The following is an 18,747-nucleotide window of genomic DNA, read 5'->3' on the forward strand; positions in this document are numbered from 1 at the left end:
TCTCCTTAGTTCTGGGGGGAATAGTGGCTCCCTAAACTGATCAACCCTGGGTGTGTATTACCTAGAGGCTCTTGTGTCTCATTTTCTCATAGGCTGGCTCTGAAGTGAAACATGGAGAATTAAAAGAGAAGTTAGAAAAACGAGAGTAAAAGAAAAAGTAAAATTATTTTAGCAGGGTTAAGGCCAAACTTCCTACCTAAAGCTCTTCACCATAGAGCCACTGCGCCCTCTTGTGGTCTACTGTGCCAACAGGCTGTTTTAGGGTTAGAAGAGGGTTAGAAATGTGCGTTCTAAACCTGTATTTCAAGTCCTTGACCTGTCACTTTATACACTTCCCCCTCCCCGCCAGGACTCACCCTTGAACTTCAAGGGCTGGGACTGTGGCTTGGTGGCAGAGTGTTTGTCAAGCATGTATGAAGCCCTGGATTCCATACCACATAAACAGAAAAAGGTGGAAGTCAAGGGTAGTGTGCTAGCCTTGAGGCAAATAAAGCTCAGGGACAGAGGCCAGGCCCTGAGTTCAAGCTCCAGGACAGGCACCCTCCCCCCACCAAAAAAAATAATTTTGAGGTGGTTTATAAAATATGAAGGGACAGAGGTTTTGTTAGTTCAAAAAGAGCAGTAAGAGATGGTGGGGAAATAAATGCTGACCAAGAACTTGGTGGCTCTTGCCGTAGGCCTCTTTATGTTAGCTATAGTGAAATAGTTTCAATGTTACTTTTCTCCAAATACACATCCTAAATTTGTTGCTGTGAAATTTCATAGTCACCCAGTATTGTGGAGATGCGGCTATGGTGAGTAAAGGGTCTTTATGAAAGGGTGCCTGTTCCTGTGGCTTTTGTGGCTACTATTTTCATTAAATATCAGCATCTTTCAGTTGGGGGTATATTGTTCCTTTGAATCGTATATTCTACTAATTGTTATTATATATTCTTATTATGTATTCTGGCTAAGTGGGGAATGTTGATAAAAGAAGTGTGAGCTGGCAATGTTTACAATGCAAAGTTTGCAGTCTTCACATTCCTTCTTTCATTGCATCTTAGGTTTGACAACCTATCAGTTTCTTTCTTTTTAAGATGTTTAGTTGGGCAGAAAAGCCCATATTTTGATGACCTTTATTTATCTCCTTTGATAAGGCTTAGTTTCGTCCAAGGATGAGTTCTGTCAAATGCTTTACTTGAGACGAAATTCCCTTCCCCCAAACATACACAGTCAGAGAAAGTGCAAAGTTAAAAGTATAGTGAGACTTCCCATTACCTGTTAGAGTGGTACTTATTCCTAGCTCCTGGCTCTTAGCTCCATTTAGACTGGATTTTAGTTTGCTTTTGTTTTCATGCCATCCGTTCCTGTTCTATCCTGCTTCAGAAAGGTTCTTGGAACACAATATTAGATTTAAATGATTATTCGAAGAATTAATGAATCCTTTAACATTTGACAGTCAAAAATTTGCTAAATTAAATTCAAAAACATTCTTCAGTAGAAAATATACATGTACATTTACCTGGAGGAGTGTGGTTCCAGTGATACCATGATTGATGAGCAAATGCAAGGCTTTGAGTTCAAACCCCAGTACAACCACACACATACACACACAAAACACATGTACACATGCGTGCATGTGCATGCACACACACAGACACAGGTTGCAATTTTTGCTTATTGTTTTGAAACAAGATTATGTCTTTGAGATTTACATTTAATTAACATGTCATTAACAATAACGTTCAATATGCTGAATACTTATACTTTTTACATTATTAAAATATTTTAAAGTATCCTGTTGTTAAATGACAGTTATTCTGGAAATGATTCATTTAAAAAAAATCCTCACAGCAAAGTTAGGAATACAGGAAGTGTTTCGTATCATTTTATTTCACTAGAATTTCATTTATTCTGGATTTCATTAGCTTATTGGTCATCCTCACATTTTTCTAAGTAATCCTAACTAAAATCTTACAATCTCTTTTATCAATGAGATGTGAAAAAGAATCAAGAGGTGATTATTGCTGGCCAGCCTCTAGTGAGACAAAGCCTCTGTAGTTATTGATGGCCACTTGAAGAGCTTTCCTCATCCTCTTCATTGTAGAATACTTAGGCAAGAGTAGAATATTATGACAAGTCAGTGATCTTGGTATATCATTTTCACTGTAAGTTTCAGGACAGCAAAATCGTATTCTGCTATCATTCAGACCTCTCACAGACAGTCTGTCAGTTCCTGTAAGAAACACTTGAAAAGAATAAAATTTGGTTAAGATAGTTCATAGAGGAAAACTTCAAATGGGAAGGAAGACAATGGTTTTCCATAAAGGTTTATTGTATATGCTTCTATGGCAAGAACTACATGATGCCAGGTAAAATATACAAAATCAGGATATCTGGTTTTGGTTCTCCATGAGTCATGATGATAGAGAAATTATTAACAAGAAAATACAAAAGCAAATATAAGGAAGTTTAAATGAGCTGCATTAGAAATATGAAGGACTGAGAGAGCAGGAAGTTCACTGAGGTCAGACTGGCTAGTTTTCTAAAAGAGGAATGAGGTGAGTCTTCAAATGTTCAGGAAAAAACAAAATGGAGTAGCTCACAACACTAGCTCACAACACTTGAAATGGAGTGGAAGGCCATTGTTAATGAGATCACAGACAGGCACAGCGGAACCTTTGAACTGACCTTCTACATGCCTGCCCTCTGGAAATTGACCTTGAATATGTAGTTAACCTTCCATGACTTGTTGACCATTTTACAGAGATATAATGGACTCCTTCTTCCAAACTACGAAGAGATTAAGATCAATCCTTTTCTTGCAAGACTGATGATTCTTTGCCAGCACTATCATAACTCCTAACAATGCATGCAATTTCCAACCCATTTGCAGCTAGGAATAGAGACTGTTGGTAAAATCTTTTTTTTTTTTTTTTTTTTTTGCCAGTCTTGGGCTTGAACTCTCAGCCTGGGTGCTGTCCCTCAGCTCTTCAGCTCAAGGCAAGCACTCTACCATTTGAGCCACAGCGCCACTTCTGGCATTTTCTACTTATATGGTACTGAAGAATCAAACCTAGGGCTTCATGCATGCAAGGCAAGCACTCTACACTGAGACCAATGATAAAATTTGAATCAAGTTGGGTGCAGCGGCTCCACCTGTACTTGGGAGGCTAAGTGGAAGAACGGGAGCTAGAAGCTGGCAAGGCATTAACAAGACCTCATCTCAACCAAAATTTGGGGATAGGTGACACATATCTGTCAACCCACTACAGAGAGAAGTGTAAAATTGAGAAGGCTTAAGATACAGGCTAGCCTAGGCAAAATATAACCAGAGCAAAAAAGGCTAGAGGTATGGCTGAAGTAGTAGAGCACCTGCCTAGATACAACCTAAGGACTAAGAGATGAAAGACTGGCTGGGTGCCTGTAATCCTAGCTACTCAGGAGGTTGATATCTGAGGATAGTAATTCAAAGCCAGCCAGGTAAGGAATTTATATGGCTCTCCTTTCCAATTAAACAGTCAAAGGCCAGACATTAAGATGTGTCTAAAATGGTAGAGTGCTAGCCTGGAGCAAAAAATCTAAAGGACAGCACCCAGGCTCTGAGGTCAAGCCCAAGTACCTGATACTAAACCAATCAGTAAATAAGTAAATCAATAAATAAACAAACTGGAGATGAGACTGCTCAGTGTAGCAAAGATACTAAAATAGCACTGTGTCTAATACTTTTATCAATGGAAGACAGGCTAAAAATATAATGATGACCTAAAAGCAAGGAGTCTGCCATTGATATATGTGACCTACTACTAATATGTATAACCTACCATTCATACACATGACCTACTGTTAGGACATGTAACCTATTGTTAATAGACATGACACACCATTAAAAATGACTTCAACTACTGCAATACTTACAGAGAAATTTTTTCTTTTCAGCCAATGATAGTTCGTGGAAAGCCTTCCAGAATAACTTTATTGTGTGATGTGATTTGTTATATCCTTGCTCATACACTGAATTCTTGAGAGAAAGAGGACAAAAATAGTCTTTAGGGGAAATATGTAAAAATTATTTAGAAAAGACAGGGGCACTATAGATAACACACCTACCATTTCAAACTGCTTCCAGTCATAATCAGTATTTCCAATTATTGCTGTCATTAGTTCTTCAGGCTTGAAGAACTGAACCATTTTCCAGTCACAGAGCTTATAAAATCCTCTCTGAAATTCCTCATAAATTGGCTTTACAGAGATGTTGAAAATATAATCAACATACTTAGAAACATAGTCTTTCCTTGTGGGAAGAAGAAAAAAGCAAATGAAATATATTACTAGTCTCTAACATAGTCTCCACTTTTTTCTTTTGTTGTTTAATCATTTCTATTGGGAAAGAAAAGTCTATATCTTCTGCATAGCACAGAGACCTGCATAACAGAGTGATATAAAAGCCTGATCAGCTAGCAAAGGGAAATGGTACAGACTATAAACAAATGGACTGGCATTTTATTGTTACATTTGCTTCCTACCATCCAGAAATTTTTTTAAAGCATTGATCTGAACAAATCCATCGTAAATTGAAAACTCCATATATCAAATATGTATTCAATAAGTGTGATAGTTTAGCAATGCAGTCCATTGTAGAGTGTTGGATGTTGTCTTTCCTGATCACAGCTTCCTAATCAACTTCCTGATCAGTCAACAGCTGCCTAGCTACCAGAGTAAGAGGCTTACTTGCTAGCCCAGGGAAAGGTTGAAATAAAAAACTGTGGAGTACGGTTTCTACTAAGTGCATGATACTTCCACACCATTGTTAATCTGAACTACTCTAAGTCATTCTTCTACTTAAAATCTTCCAAAGACTTCACCCTTATTGTGAATCCAGACCTCCTTCTACCATCAAATCCAGCAGCTCCTGGATGTTAGCTCTATCACACTGACCTTGCCTAAGACTTCAGTTTGTATATATTATAATGCAATACATTATTTTACTTTATTGGTGTATATTAATTGTACAAAATAAGGAATTTCAAGTGATACCCCCATCCATTTATTCATGTTAACCTTTTAAAATTATTGTTATTGTTTTTAAGTCGACATTGTGTTTCCTATTCACCTGTTTTTCCCTCTCTGTTAGTCATCAGATTTTGATATGATTATGATTTTTTCAGGGCTGGTCATTCTGTCCCACTTTGTGGGGTTTTTTTCTGCATGATTTGCCCTACAAAATACAGATCCCGTTGTATGATAAATTTCCTGAATGCCAAGTGTTACAGTTTGGATATGGGTACATGAATAGACTTCACATATTGAAATCTATTCCCCACTGTGCAATATTAAAAGGGTAAAATTCTACCTGATTATGGTGCTTAGAGATGAGGTCTTTGGAAGGTAGTTAGAATCATATAGCTTATCACAAGGACCCTCAAGATTAAACACTGGGGGAAGAAGACCAGAAGAGAACTATTAACTAAATAAACCCCTTTTCTTTTTATTAAGTTACCTAGTGTCAGTATTTCCCTCTAGTAATGAAAAATATACCAATAGAACCCAATTGTTACTGCAGGCATTTTCACCAGAAGCATGTTTGGTCTCTACCTTTCAGTCAGCCTAGTAAACCTTCCTACCTCAATTATTTCTTGATAATGGCCATTCTAACTGGGGTAAGGTGGAATCTTAATGTTGTTTTTATTTGCATTTCTTTTTTGGCCAGAGATGTTGAGCATTTCTTCATGAATCTACTGACCATTCTTATTTCCTCTTCAGAGAAGTCTCTCTTAAGTCTTTAGCCCACTTGTTAATGGGGTGGTTGTTTCTTTGGGGATCTATTTTGGGGAGATTTAAATTTTTTACCTCTAAGTATATTTTAGATATGAGGCCTTTACTAGTGTGGCTAGTAATGATCTCTCCCAGTCTGTGGGCTTGACACTATGTTGGAAATGAACTATACAACTTGTGGGGGAAGGGAGGGGAGTAAGGAAGGGTAAGCCAGAAAAATGAGGGAGGGGGGTAAGAGTGTTTAAAAAGAAATATACTCACTACCTTACTTATGAAACTGTAGCCCCCTTGCTCATCACCTTTATAATAAAGATATATTTTTAAGTGACAAAGAAAAAAATCATCTCTAGATATCCTCCCTTGTAACCAGCAATGGGCTGGTAAGTGTTCAACAACCAGTTTTCTGAAAGGAGGGGAAGACAAGGATTGGGGAAAAGAAGAGAGAAAAAGAAGGAGGAAAGGAGGGAGAAAAGAAGAGAGAGAAAAGGAAGAAGTGAAAAGAGAGAAGGAGAAGGAGGAAAGGAGGAAGAAGAGGAAAATGAAGAATTAGGAGGAAGTGAAGGAGGAAGAGGAATGTAGAGGAAGGAGGAAGAGAAAGAAGGAAGAGGAAGAAGAGGAAGAATCTTTTTTTTTTTAACTTGGGTCCGGTCGTGGGGCCTGAACTCTGGGCCTGAGCGCTGTTCCTCAGCTCTTCAGCTCAAGGCTAGTGCTCTACCACTGGAGTCACAGTGCCACTTCCGGCTTTTTTCATTTTGCTTATGTGGTGCTGAGGAATTGAACTCAGGGCCTCAGGCATGCAAGGTAAGCGCTCTACCACTGAGCCATCTTCCCAGCCCCAAGAGGAAGAATCTTATCTGAAGCATTTGTCAGTTTCTGTGGTGCATATATTCTCTCTAAGGCTGACTTCAAGCTACAGGAGCTTTAATAATGAACTACAATTCTTTCAGAAAATTCAGTTCTTAAAAATTGGTTATCAGCTAGCTCCAGTTTACCATTAGTAATCTCTTAGTCTCTTGAATGGCTTTAAGTTTCCTCAGAGTACGCACCCCTACATTACATACCTATATTACATGATGATTTAGGTATATGCTTTCTGCTCCACTAGAATTTAAGTTTCACATTTCTATTTTTCATTGTTTTATCTCTAGATTCCACAATAGGGAAATAGGGTCTTATATAGGACAGATGCTGAGTAATCTGTGAAATGATAGAAATTACACACACACACACACACACACACACACACACACACACAGTGCCAGTCCTGGGGCTTGAACCCAGGGTCTGGGTGCAGTCTCTGAGCTTTTTTCCTCAAGGCTAGGTGAGTCATAGCTCCACTTCTGGCTTTTTTTATAATTAATTGGAGATAAAAGTCTCACAGGCTTTCCTGCCTGGGCTGGCTTCAAACTTCAATCCTCAAATTTCAGCCTCTAGAGTAGCTAGGATTACAGGCAGGAGCCACCAGCACCCAGTTTAGAAATATTTAATTCTGATTCCTTTGTCCCATTCTCTTACCCTATAATTTATTTATCTTTCTAAAAGACAATGAGTTAATCTACTCATCTGATAAGTCAATAGATATTCTGTAAAGTACAATGACACAAGTATTTTATGTATATTTAAAATATATATATGTCTTTAAGGTATATACATCTTGTAACTTACTTGTTGGTTTGGTTCACAGGTATAGAGCTTCCATTTGGTACTAAATCAACAATATTTTCATCCCAGTATATCTGTAACCAAAATGTTTCAGGTATCAAGCATAAAAGTAAGTCTCAATAATCGTATTATGGGGGCTGGGAAGGTGGCTCAGTGGTAAAGTGCTTGCCTTGCATGCATGAGGCCCTGGGTTCGATTCCTCAGCACCACATAAGCAAAAAGAAAAAAGCCAGAAGTGGCGCTGTGGCTCAAGTGGTAGAGCGCTAGCCTTGAGCTGAAGAGCTGAGGGACAGCGCCCAGGCCCAGAGTTCAGGCCCCATGACTGGACCCAAAAAATAAATAAATAAATAAATTTTAAAAAATAATCATATAATATATTATTCCCATAATGGCTTAACACCACTTTTCCCTATAGAAATTTAAATAATTAGGGTCAATTGTTTATCCTGTTCATTTTTTAAAATACGTATTAAAAGCCAGGCACTCGCGGCCCATGCCTGTAATTTTAGCTAAACAGAGGTCTGAGAATCACAGTTCAAAGCCAGCCCAGGTAGATTAATCATCAAGAAAGACAGATGTGGAGCTGTGGCTCAAGTGGTAGAAAACCAGCCTTAACCTAACAAGCCAAACGAGAGCACACACTTGAGTTCAAGTCCAAGTATTAGCACAAAAATTAATTAATTAAAAATTTAAAAATTATTCAAATATATATTTTATAATTATTTAAGGCATAAGTTATTCTGTTTAGCTGTTTAGATTGTTTACATTAATTGAACAATTACTATACCTTTTAGGGGAATCTATAGATATAAATTACCAAATAATTAGTGAATGGGCAGGGAAATTTCTGCAGCACAAAAGTAAATAGTCTTTCAAAAGTATGGGCACACCATATATGTAAGATTCTATATTAAAAATAATTTTAATAAGAAAGGTTAGGGCTGGGTATATATCTCAGTAACATAGCACTTACCTGGTATGCATTAGGCTTTCCCCCCACAACCAAACAGATTAAAGTAAAACTATAATCAAACTTATTACTCACAGAAAAATAAATGTCAGCTTCAATGACATCAGCTTTACAATTAAGAATTTCCTGTAGACTCCTGTGAAAAATTTGATTAAAAAAATTATATTTGTTGATCTTATAGTAAATGTTCAATGGGAAAGAATATGAACAGTCCAGAAATGTATCAAATGCAATGTAATATTCTCTCTTTCTACCCATAGTTCTTCCTGGTGTCAGCTGTCTTTAGTTTCATCAGCTGGACTACTTATTCCTGCCACACAGACTACAGAATCTGATGGCACAGAGCTTCATCCTCTAGACCAGGGATTCTGAACTAGGCATCATTCTGCCTCCTAGTGGGGATATGGAGAAGACTGGAAACATCTTTGATCTTTACCATGAAGGGGAGAGTAGCTACTTGCATCTCATGGAGGCTGAACCCTAAAGTTGATAAGTATTCTACAATCTCCAGGAAAGCCCCTCAGAACACAGTATTAGCAGCCCGAGGGGGCTAGATTAACTTAGTGATAATTAGCTTGCCTAGCTCATATAAGGCCTTGCATTTGAGTCCTGGAACCTGAAAAATGAAGCAGTAAACAAAAATGTAGCCCCAAATGTCAATATTGCCAAGATTGAAAAACTCTATTCTAAGGTAAATCTGGCCACTATATTCTCCCTTGTCTAGTTAAGAAGATAATTCTTTCCCCCAACTTATTGTTGTAAGTGTATTTGTAGAAAAAATGTTATCTCACTTTTGCTTTTTCAGTAACTAATGAAGTAGAGCATGCTTTCAGTTTTTGATTTGCCATCTCTATGTACATACTTACATCACCGGTCTGTAGTCTGACAATGTTGTGTGAAGACACACTTAGGACATATATCATGAACTGTGCAGAGTAACTATTTCCTACCTTGATCAAGTCAAAAGACTGGGCTAACTCTAAAGCTACCAGCACAACCATGTTTGTTGCAGCATTATTTACCATAGCTGAGATATGGCACTAACCTAAATGCTCCACAGTAGATGAATGGATCAAGAAAATGTGGTGTATATACACAATAGAATTCTATGCTTTCATCAGAAAGAAAGATATTACACTCATAAGGAAATAGAAAGATTTGGAAATATATATATATATTAAGCAAAATAAGCCAAACCCAAAGAAATACAGGCTCTGTAATTTTCCTCACTTGTAATATCTAGACTATGTCTATGATATTCTTAGAGGAAGATCACAATAACTCAACAGCTAGGTACATAAAATGAAGCTTATCAAAATGAACTCCAAGAAGCTGAAACAAGAGGGTTTTTTTGTAATGCATTGTTTGCAGTTATTTCTTTTTTTCTTTCTTTTTTTCCCTTTGGTTTATGCCCCATTGTCACCATTTTTTTATTTCTGAACACTTTGTCTTGTATATAAGTTTGTCGGATTTGGAGAAGGGAAGAGGAAGTATAGAAACAATAGGACAAAGGGTAAACCAATGCAACAGTGATATTCACTAGATACTATGTTGGAAATAAAGGAGAATCAAGGAGGGGAGGGGGAAGTGGGAGAAAGTGAGAGAAGGAGTAACAGTGTTCAAAATGAAATGTACTCAGGGCTGGGAAGGTGGCTCAGTGGTAAAGCGCTTGCCTTGCATGCATGAGGCCCTGGGTTCGACTCCTCAGCACCACATAAGCAAAAAGAAAAAAGCCAGAAGTGGCGGTGTGGCTCAAGTGGTAGAGTGCTAGCCTTGAGCTGAAGAGCTGAAGGACAGCGCTCAGGTCCAGAGTTCAGGCCCCACAACCAGACTCCCCCCCCCCAAAAAAAAGAAATGTATTCATTGCCTTACTTACATAGTTGTAACCCCTCTATACACCACCTTTACAATATTTTTTAAAAGACAAGGCTAATTTAGATTAAAATAATTCATAACTAGAGTATATTTGGCTTGTATTAATATTTGAAGGTTTACTCTAAGTTATGCTAAAATTTGAATTCATTATATTTACCTAATCTGTCTGATGGGTCTCTCCTTGTGTAACTTTTTGGGCCTAAACAGTTCAGACTTCCTAGGTATATTCCCAAGAAAGAAAATACATTTACTTACTTCCCCACAAGAGGACTGAGATCTTTCAAGTCTTCCAATGATGGTTTTTGGTCTAGAAGTTTTTTATACAACGACAGTGGGAAAGGAAGATTGGCACGATTGGAATTTAATAGGGAGAGCCCACATAATATTCCAAAGAGGTAATATTTCTTCTTCTCAAGCTTAGGCTGAAAAAGAAGAAAAATCTTTTCTGTGAATATTCATATCAATTAGACAAAGGAATATACTAAAAAGGAGAAATATTAAGCCAGTTGCCGGTGGCTCACGCCTGTAATCCTAGCTACTCAAGAGGGTGAGATCTGAGGATTGCAGCTCAAAGCTAGCTCAGGCAGGAAAGCCCATGAGACTCTTATCTCCAATAAACCCTCAGAAAACCAGAAGTGGTGCAGTGGCTCAAGTGGTAGAGTGCTAGCCTTGAGCTGAACTGCTGAGGGACATTGCCCAGGCCCAGTGTTCAAACCTCAGAACCAATAAAAAAGAGAAAATATATTAGTTTCCTTTCCTAAAACCCCAAAAGAAACAAATTGAACATGAGGAGAATAGAATTTGAAATTCTTTCATAGGTAGAATACAATATTTCTGCTGCACTTTTCAATGCACATTAATATTACATAAGTGAATTTATTTTCTGTTACTTATGGAATATCTGAAATATACAACATAAACAAGTCATAAACTAAGTTTTTCATGATTTAATTTTATAATTAATATGTTCCTATTCATGGACTGAACAACACTGAGAAAGGAAGTATATACTTTCTCCTCACTTCTGGACAGCGTCAGATATTTATATAAGAGTTCTTTAAATGTTGTCCCTTTGGAAACAGCCCACAACCTGGTGTGCCAGCAGGGCCAAGGCAGAGAAAGAAGCCCCTAACATTGCCCATCCTGGAGGAGGATGGAAGGAAGAGGAAGAAGAGGAGAGTCCTGTTAAGTTGGTGCAATCAATTGGGTATGATTTCAGTGTGTCACCAAAGTATTCCTGTGTTGGAAGTCTGGTCCTTCCTGTGGCAGTGTTAATAGATGGTTGGGTGTTAAGAGGCAGGGCATAGTGGAAAGTCATTAGGTCATTAGGTCATTGGATTGTGCTTTGGGGAGGGATATACATAGTTCTCAAAGAACTCCAGTTTTTCTCTGGCTTCCTGACTCACCATGTAATTATTTTACCTTCAAAATCTCCTGCTTTTAATGCCATCTCTTCACTCCTCACCAGATCACTGAGCTGGTGTCAGTGCCAAGTTGTTGAACCTCTACAAGTGTGAGTTAAGTGTACTTCTTTTCTTTATAAAGCCCGGGTGATTTGTTACAATCAAAATAATGAAAACTGACTAAATCTGTTGGCTTTAGTTCTCCATTCCTTATAACCCTGGATATGAGAAAATCCTAGGTCCTTCTGTCTCAGCCATAATCAACCCTACAGAGACACTACCCAGAAAATTCTATGATTTCCAAGTATCCCAGTGCCAGGGTTGCTACCAGCAAGTCCCCAACCTTGGGGTCTCATACAATATTAGCCTTCATGATGCACTTGCCCTATTTACTCCTCAGTGGGAGGATAAGTGTGCATCTGGATTTTCAAAATGAGTTTAAAAATACAAGTAATCTCCAAAAGTAGCCTCGCCTAACCTAATCAGTGTCTTCCCCCCCCCATAATTCCATAATTTGATTTTGTCATTTAACTGATCCATACTAATTTGAAAAATAATAATCTCTATTTCCTAGCCCAGCAGGACAGTATAATGCTGAAGAGTAAGGACTTTGGCAGTTGTGGTCACACATGCAGTAGGGGGCTGAGGTAGAAGAATTGAGAGTTCAAGTCCAGCCTAGGCTATGTAGAAAAACCCTTCTAGTCTCAAAAAACTCACAAAACAAGTAAGAGCTTTGGCATTGGAAAGCCCTAACCTCATAGTGTGACTTGGTTACTTGCTAGTTGTGTGGACAATTTATTAAATCAGTGTGTACCTCAGTTTCTCCATCTGTAAAATGAGATAAGCCATCCATTTCTCAAGATTGCTGAAAAGCTCAGTATTCTCTTTTCTCCACCCACCTTTGCATTTCTTCAGTCTATGAGTCCCTGTCCTTAACCACCAACTCCAAGTCTCCACTTGGCCATGATATTCTTTTCAATCACTTCTTTTTTATTTCTTTCTGTCTTAAGAAATAATCTCTTAAATTCATATATTCCAGGGAGGAAGAGAGGGATGGAAGGAAATAAGGAGGAAGGAAATGAGAAAAGGAAATTTCAGATAATCAAATAATATTGGATAGACATGTTCATTATTTAGATTGTGTAGTTTTTTGAGTATATACATATATCAAAACATCAAATTAGACACTTTAAGTGCAGTTTATTGTATCTCAGGTATCATCTGTGCTATTCAAGATTTAACATAGGAGCCAGGAAGTAATGGCTCATACTTGTAACCCTGGCTACTCAGCAGGTTGACATGTGAAGATCAGGATTTGAAGCCAACCTGGACAGAAAAATCCATGAAACTCTCATCTCCAATTAACCATCACAATTCTGGAAGTGGAGCTGTGGCTCAAGTGGTACAGTACCAGCCTTCATTAAGGGATAGCACCCAGGCCTTGAATTCAAGCCAAAGAAAAGAAAAGAGGAAGGGAGGGAGGGAAGGAAAGAGAGAGAGAGAGAGAGAGAGAGAGAGAGAGAGAGAGAGAGAGAGAGAGAGAGAGAGAGAGAGAGAGAGAGAGAGAGAGAGAGAGAAATCTGAAAGCATGAATTAGATTCAATCCCAAGTACCAAAAAGACATTAACATGTGCATGAATCACTTGGGAATCTTATAAATACAAGTTTCAACTCTGTAAGTCTGGAGCCAAACCAGAAATTTGTGGGAAGGGTTGTTTAGGGTTAGGATCTAACTATGTATAGCCCAAGCTGACCTTGAACTTGCAATCTTCCTGCCTCAGCCTCACAAGTGCTGAGATTACAGGCATGTGTCACCATGACTGGCTAGTCTTCTGCTTTTTCTAAATGTTCTAGGAGAGGACATAGCTGCTGCTTTATGAACCATATGAATATTTTGAGATTCTGTACAGCCCAATTTTAAATTATTTTCTATAGTTTTATATTGCAATAAAGAGCACACTCTTCTGTTCTGAAAAACTGCAAAAGAAATTAAAAACTTACATTGGTAGGAAACCACATGTAGGAACCATTATCAGGATATGTGAACATTCCATATTTAGGGTTGGTCATCTCTTCAAATATACAATGGAAGAACTCAAAGATGACTCCAGTCTCAGGACGAATTTCATCAATAAACCCAACCTATAGAATAAAACACATTCCCAGACTTTGATTTTAATATGCTGCTCACAACAGGAAGATGAAGGAGTGGGAAAGAGAAAGAAATAGAGAGGTATATTCTGAGTAAAATGTAACACATATACCTCTGAAATATCATGCTGAAACCCCTTGGTACAATTAACACACATGCAAGAGAAAAAATAAAACAGGCTCTCTTGGGGACACATACAATGGGAGGGGGAAGGTAAATGCAGAAAATAGAGAGATGAAAATGAGTGAGATGATTAGAGTACACTTGCCCCAAATAGTTCCCCTTTACGTTTATGTCACTTGCTTCTTTAGGCCTAGATACTGCATATAAGAAAAAAAAATGTCATCTGCAAAGAGGGAGAGTTTTACTAAGAATGACATTGCCCCATTTGTTAGGAAATGGAAAGACTTGAAAAAGAAATTAAGTGATGTAAGCCAGGCTCAAAGACACATAGGTTCGGTTTCCCTTATTTGCAATAACTAGTATATGTCTGAGACAAGCAGAAAAGGTCAGTTAAGTTGATGTTAGGGAAATGCACCCTAAGATATGTATTCAAATTTTTTTCTTTCATGCAATTTTTTCTAACACATTTATAAGATTATTTCTTTGTTGCTTTGTATGTCCCTCCCCCACGGTATAACCCCTGCTTTCACTGCTAATCTTTGATCAAACTTCATGGTGACAGCCATCACAGTTAAATGCTACCTTATCTTCCCCTCTGTATAGCCTGCTAACAATTTCAGCTTACTTCTGATTTTCTTTCTTCTGCTAACTTAAAAACAAGTCTGCTTAAGTCATTGTCAAGACTCACTCATAATTAGTCTTGGGAATCTTACCATGCTCTAAGTCTATATTTTAATTTGATCTATCTAAGTTAACTGTGTTACTTCTTGGTCATCTACAGGGCAAATGATTTTCTACTGAGTTTCTCAATAGTCAAAATACAAAGAAAAACAGGTAGAGAAGTCACATGATTAGAAAATCTGGTTTATAAAATACTTTCTTTGATAATTATTGGCATCCCATACATTTCCCAACTACTGGGAAATGTCCTTATCTCTCTAGCTCCTATACTCCAAGCTCTGATGTCTTCTCTAAAAGCCTATTTCCTCATGCTAGTATTAGGGAAAGCCACTACTTTCTATGAAGACTCCAGCTTTTCCTCACAGCTAACCAGTATTCTATTCTGTATTAATATGATGAAATATCTGATGTACCATACAGTTAAACACCCGGGGAGCATCCACAAAAGATTAGATGAAGGGTGACTGTAGTTAAACCTGTACAGTAAAAGGTCCCTAACTAAAACCACAGCTCAAATGTAGAAGCATGTGTTCCACAGGCTGCTCTTGATTATATGAATAGCTATAATTTCCTACCTCTCCTGATCAAAGGACTTTGCATATGATTTTGTAGTTCCTCCCACTGAAGTTTATTTATTTCCTCAGCCCTTCACTTGGTCTCATCTAGGAGACTTGACTCATGTTGTGTTTGTTGAGTGATTGCTGTCTTGTACCTCCCATGCTGCTATGAAAAGACCTTACTTGCTGATCCCAGAAACAGGATGAAGGGAATGCAAAACATAGCTCAACTGTCCCAGGCTAGCCTATATAGATCAGCCAATCCCTATCTAGCTCTCAGCCATATAAATACATCCAGACCACATTTGTGTTGCTTAGGATGAAGCTCTCTGGTCAAGCATTTACATAGGATACAAGATCTGGGTTTGATCCCAACACTGTAACAACAGTAGCAACAATAAAACAACAACAGATCTTCCAACTCCTTAATGATAAATGGAGTCTATATCAGGATATCTATGAGTTAAATTGTTATTTTAAGCCATTAAACATTAGGATAGTTCAATAGATGACATTTTCTAGCCATTAATACTTTAATTAACTCTACTTTTTAAGTCCCATTGTTAGTCTCTGAAGTTAACAAGGGAAATTCTGGTAGAAGGATAATCATAACTACAAATGCAGGCTTTTTTAAAACACTCCTTGCTATATTAAATGAATTTATTCCTGCCTATTGCCACCAAATTATTTTTTAAAGTACCAATGAGGGTTTTTATAGTACCAATAAAGGTTTCCAAAGCTCGGAAATTTCAGCTTGGCTTAACTGACGCAGGGCATCTTCAATTATGTGAGACCGTCTGACCTTCAGTTTAAACATCCTTAGTTCATTGTTCATTAACATACTTGCTGGCCCCTGATTTGGACATGTCATTTCTCCTGATTTCTGAAAGAAAAAGAAAAGAAAAATAGCTAGCTTTGTCTGTTGTCCTCTAGAAATTCCAAGGTTTAATATTTTTAATGAAACATTCTGCACAGTATATACGTAATCTTTCTGCAACTGCTGTATGTACTTATACTGTAACTACTTGAGAAAATTACACTGGATCTTTACTAGGGAAGATAAAGCTATTAATTATAGGATCAGAGAAACACCAAGGAATCATGTACCAAAATTAGTTACAAAAGATAAGCAGCTATGCAATTAGATATATTTCAGATCACCTGTGGTAACAGAACTTTAAAAGGCAATATTAGTAACAAACATGCAAGACAATCATTCATGACCAATCTTAAGGAGTACAGTGTTAGTTGGGCACCTATGGCTCAGACCTGTAATCCTAGCTACTCAGAAGGCTGACATCTGAGGATCGTATTTCAAAGTCAGCCTGGGCAAGAAAAGTCTGTGAGACTGTTATCTCCAATTAACCCTAAGAAAACTGAAGTGGTGCTGTGGTTCAAAGTGGTAGAGCAGTAACTTTGAACAAAAGAGCTTAGAGACAGAACCCAGATCCTAAGGTCAAGCCCCATGACAGACAGACAGACAAATAGACACACACACACACACACACACACACACACACACAAGTACAGTGTTGGCCTTGGGTGGTGATACATGTATCTTGGGAAGTAGAAGTAGAAGAATCATGGTCTAAAAATGATTTAAAGCTAACTAAATAACACAAAACTGGCACCATGATGCATATCTGTAATTCTAGCTACTCAGAAGGTCGAGAACTGAAGACGACAGTTTGAAGCCAGTGCAAGCAGAAAAGTCCATGAGACTTTTATTTTCAAGTAATACCAAAGAGCTGAAAGTAGAGCTGTGGCCTAAGTGGTAGAGTACCAGCCTTGAGCAAAAAAGCTGAGGGATGGCAATCAGGCCTTGAGTTGAAGCATCAGTATCAGCACAAAAATAACTACATACATACATACATACATACATACATACATACATACATACATACATACATACATACATACATACATACATCTCTGTACTGGGAGATGTGGGGGAAGAGAACATAGTGTTAGCTCTATAACCCTCAGGAACAGAAGGGCAGTTTCACTTTGTTGGGGGCTTGAGGATAATATTAGCTGTAGAAGATGAGAACAAAGACTTGCGCAGAGAAGTGCACACTTTGCCATCAAGTAACTGCGAGATCCACCCACTTACTCTTGTAATCTGTTTGGAACTTCAGAAACCATGCCACACACATATACCCCACTAATATCAATATTAAGCTTTTCTGGATTCTCAGCCAGATCTTGCTCAATTCCTTTGCATAGAAATGCAATCATAGACTTGCTATTCTTGCTTTGATCTTCAATATTCCTCTAAGATATTTGATGAGAATGATAAAGGAGTATTTAGGAACTCATAACCTATACAGCTTTCCTACAACAGTGAGCAACACCAGAAGATAGCAAAGTTCTCCCACTCCAGAGCACTAGGCTTACTGAGGTGAACCACATTAGCTTTCTCAGAGCACCCAGGGAAGGAGCACATGATTCTAGCCCTGAGAGATCCCCAGAGCAGATATCTTCCACCTACATGCTAAGAAGCAGTATGATTCTCCTAGATTGTTATGTTTTCCCTTGAATTTCTCTTTAAGAAGCTCTAGGTTTGTATGAGGTGGAGCAAGTCTCTCCTTTTTGGTGGTAGGCCACCTGGAGTAAAGGAGGCTTCAATTACTGACCACTGAGAAACATGGTCCATGACTGAGTGACAGAGAATAGCCAGCATCGTTCTCTATTGACAAAAGCAGGGAGCGGAGCTGTGGACACCGTGCATATCAGCTTACATTCTAGCTTCTCCATTGCTGGTCTCTATGTGTTTCCCTTTCCCTGTGTATTTGAATCTGTAACCTAGTTTAGACCTGACCGTTTTGACTTTGGTCTTCATCTGTCCTTTGTAGAACCAGATTGTGAGGTCTGCTTCTAAGGAGAATTACAACGAGGAGCTTTCTTTCCCACTCCAACCTGTCTGTGTCTGGTATCCATATAACTACTTACTAACAGAGTAGACTGATGAGACATTATTGTAGAACAAAGCACATGGAAGACTTGGTGAAGGAAAATATATGGGAAATTAGATTTGGGGAGGAAGGATTGTATTACCAGGGATGTTAGGAATGAAACTGGAAATGATCTGGTAAAACCTATCTATAATGATACAGAAGGTCATATGAAGAAAAGAAAGGGAAGAAATGCAGTCAAAAATACAATTAAAGTTCGTTTTTCGACATAACATCTTGTACATCTCATTGTTGCAATGGGTCCACCTGTATCCTTATTTAAACAATTTTTCCCTTCCCCGCCACAAATTATACCAACATCAAATACAGTGAAAACAGGGTTACCACTGGGGAGAGACATACTAAGCAACAAAGAAATATCTTACAAATATGTTAGAAACAATAGCAAGAAAGTAAAACCATTTGAGTCCTTATCTTGGGGTTCATTTCCTTAACATCCACTTATCTAACCGTTTCTGCTTGTCTCAGATATATACTACATATTTCAAATAAGGGAAACCATGGGATCTATGTTTCTTTTTGCCTGGCTTACTTCACTTAATATAATTTTTTCCAAGTCTTTCCATTTCCTAACAAATGGGGCAATGTACTCATT

At 38.0% G+C, this 18,747-nt stretch overlaps 1 protein-coding gene across 2 annotated transcripts in view; it reads right to left on the bottom strand.

Annotated features, from left to right (window-relative positions):
- Nucleotides 1-1,728: 1,728 nt before the first annotated feature.
- LOC138820988 (probable E3 ubiquitin-protein ligase HERC6) overlaps nt 1,729-18,747 on the bottom strand; it is a 53,254-nt gene continuing 36,235 nt past the window's right edge. Inside the window, exons 16-23 of one of the 2 annotated variants that reach the window (XM_070013026.1) lie at nt 15,899-16,060; nt 13,666-13,806; nt 10,517-10,683; nt 8,462-8,522; nt 7,420-7,490; nt 4,090-4,273; nt 3,898-4,000; nt 1,729-2,227 (exon numbers count right to left, since the gene is read on the bottom strand). In XM_070013026.1, the coding sequence (XP_069869127.1) occupies nt 2,001-2,227; nt 3,898-4,000; nt 4,090-4,273; nt 7,420-7,490; nt 8,462-8,522; nt 10,517-10,683; nt 13,666-13,806; nt 15,899-16,060 (1,116 nt within the window). In that variant the 3' untranslated portion in view covers nt 1,729-2,000. Of the gene's footprint in view, nt 2,228-2,297; nt 2,773-3,897; nt 4,001-4,089; nt 4,274-7,419; nt 7,491-8,461; nt 8,523-10,516; nt 10,684-13,665; nt 13,807-15,898; nt 16,061-18,747 lie in introns of those variants that run through there. The other variant, XM_070013027.1, reaches the window with a different exon arrangement.

The sequence above is a fragment of the Dipodomys merriami genome, unplaced genomic scaffold (genome assembly GCF_024711535.1).
Source record: "Dipodomys merriami isolate MVZ:Mamm:240054 unplaced genomic scaffold, mDipMer1.0.p SCAF_9, whole genome shotgun sequence".
Classification (NCBI taxonomy): Eukaryota; Metazoa; Chordata; class Mammalia; order Rodentia; family Heteromyidae; genus Dipodomys; species Dipodomys merriami.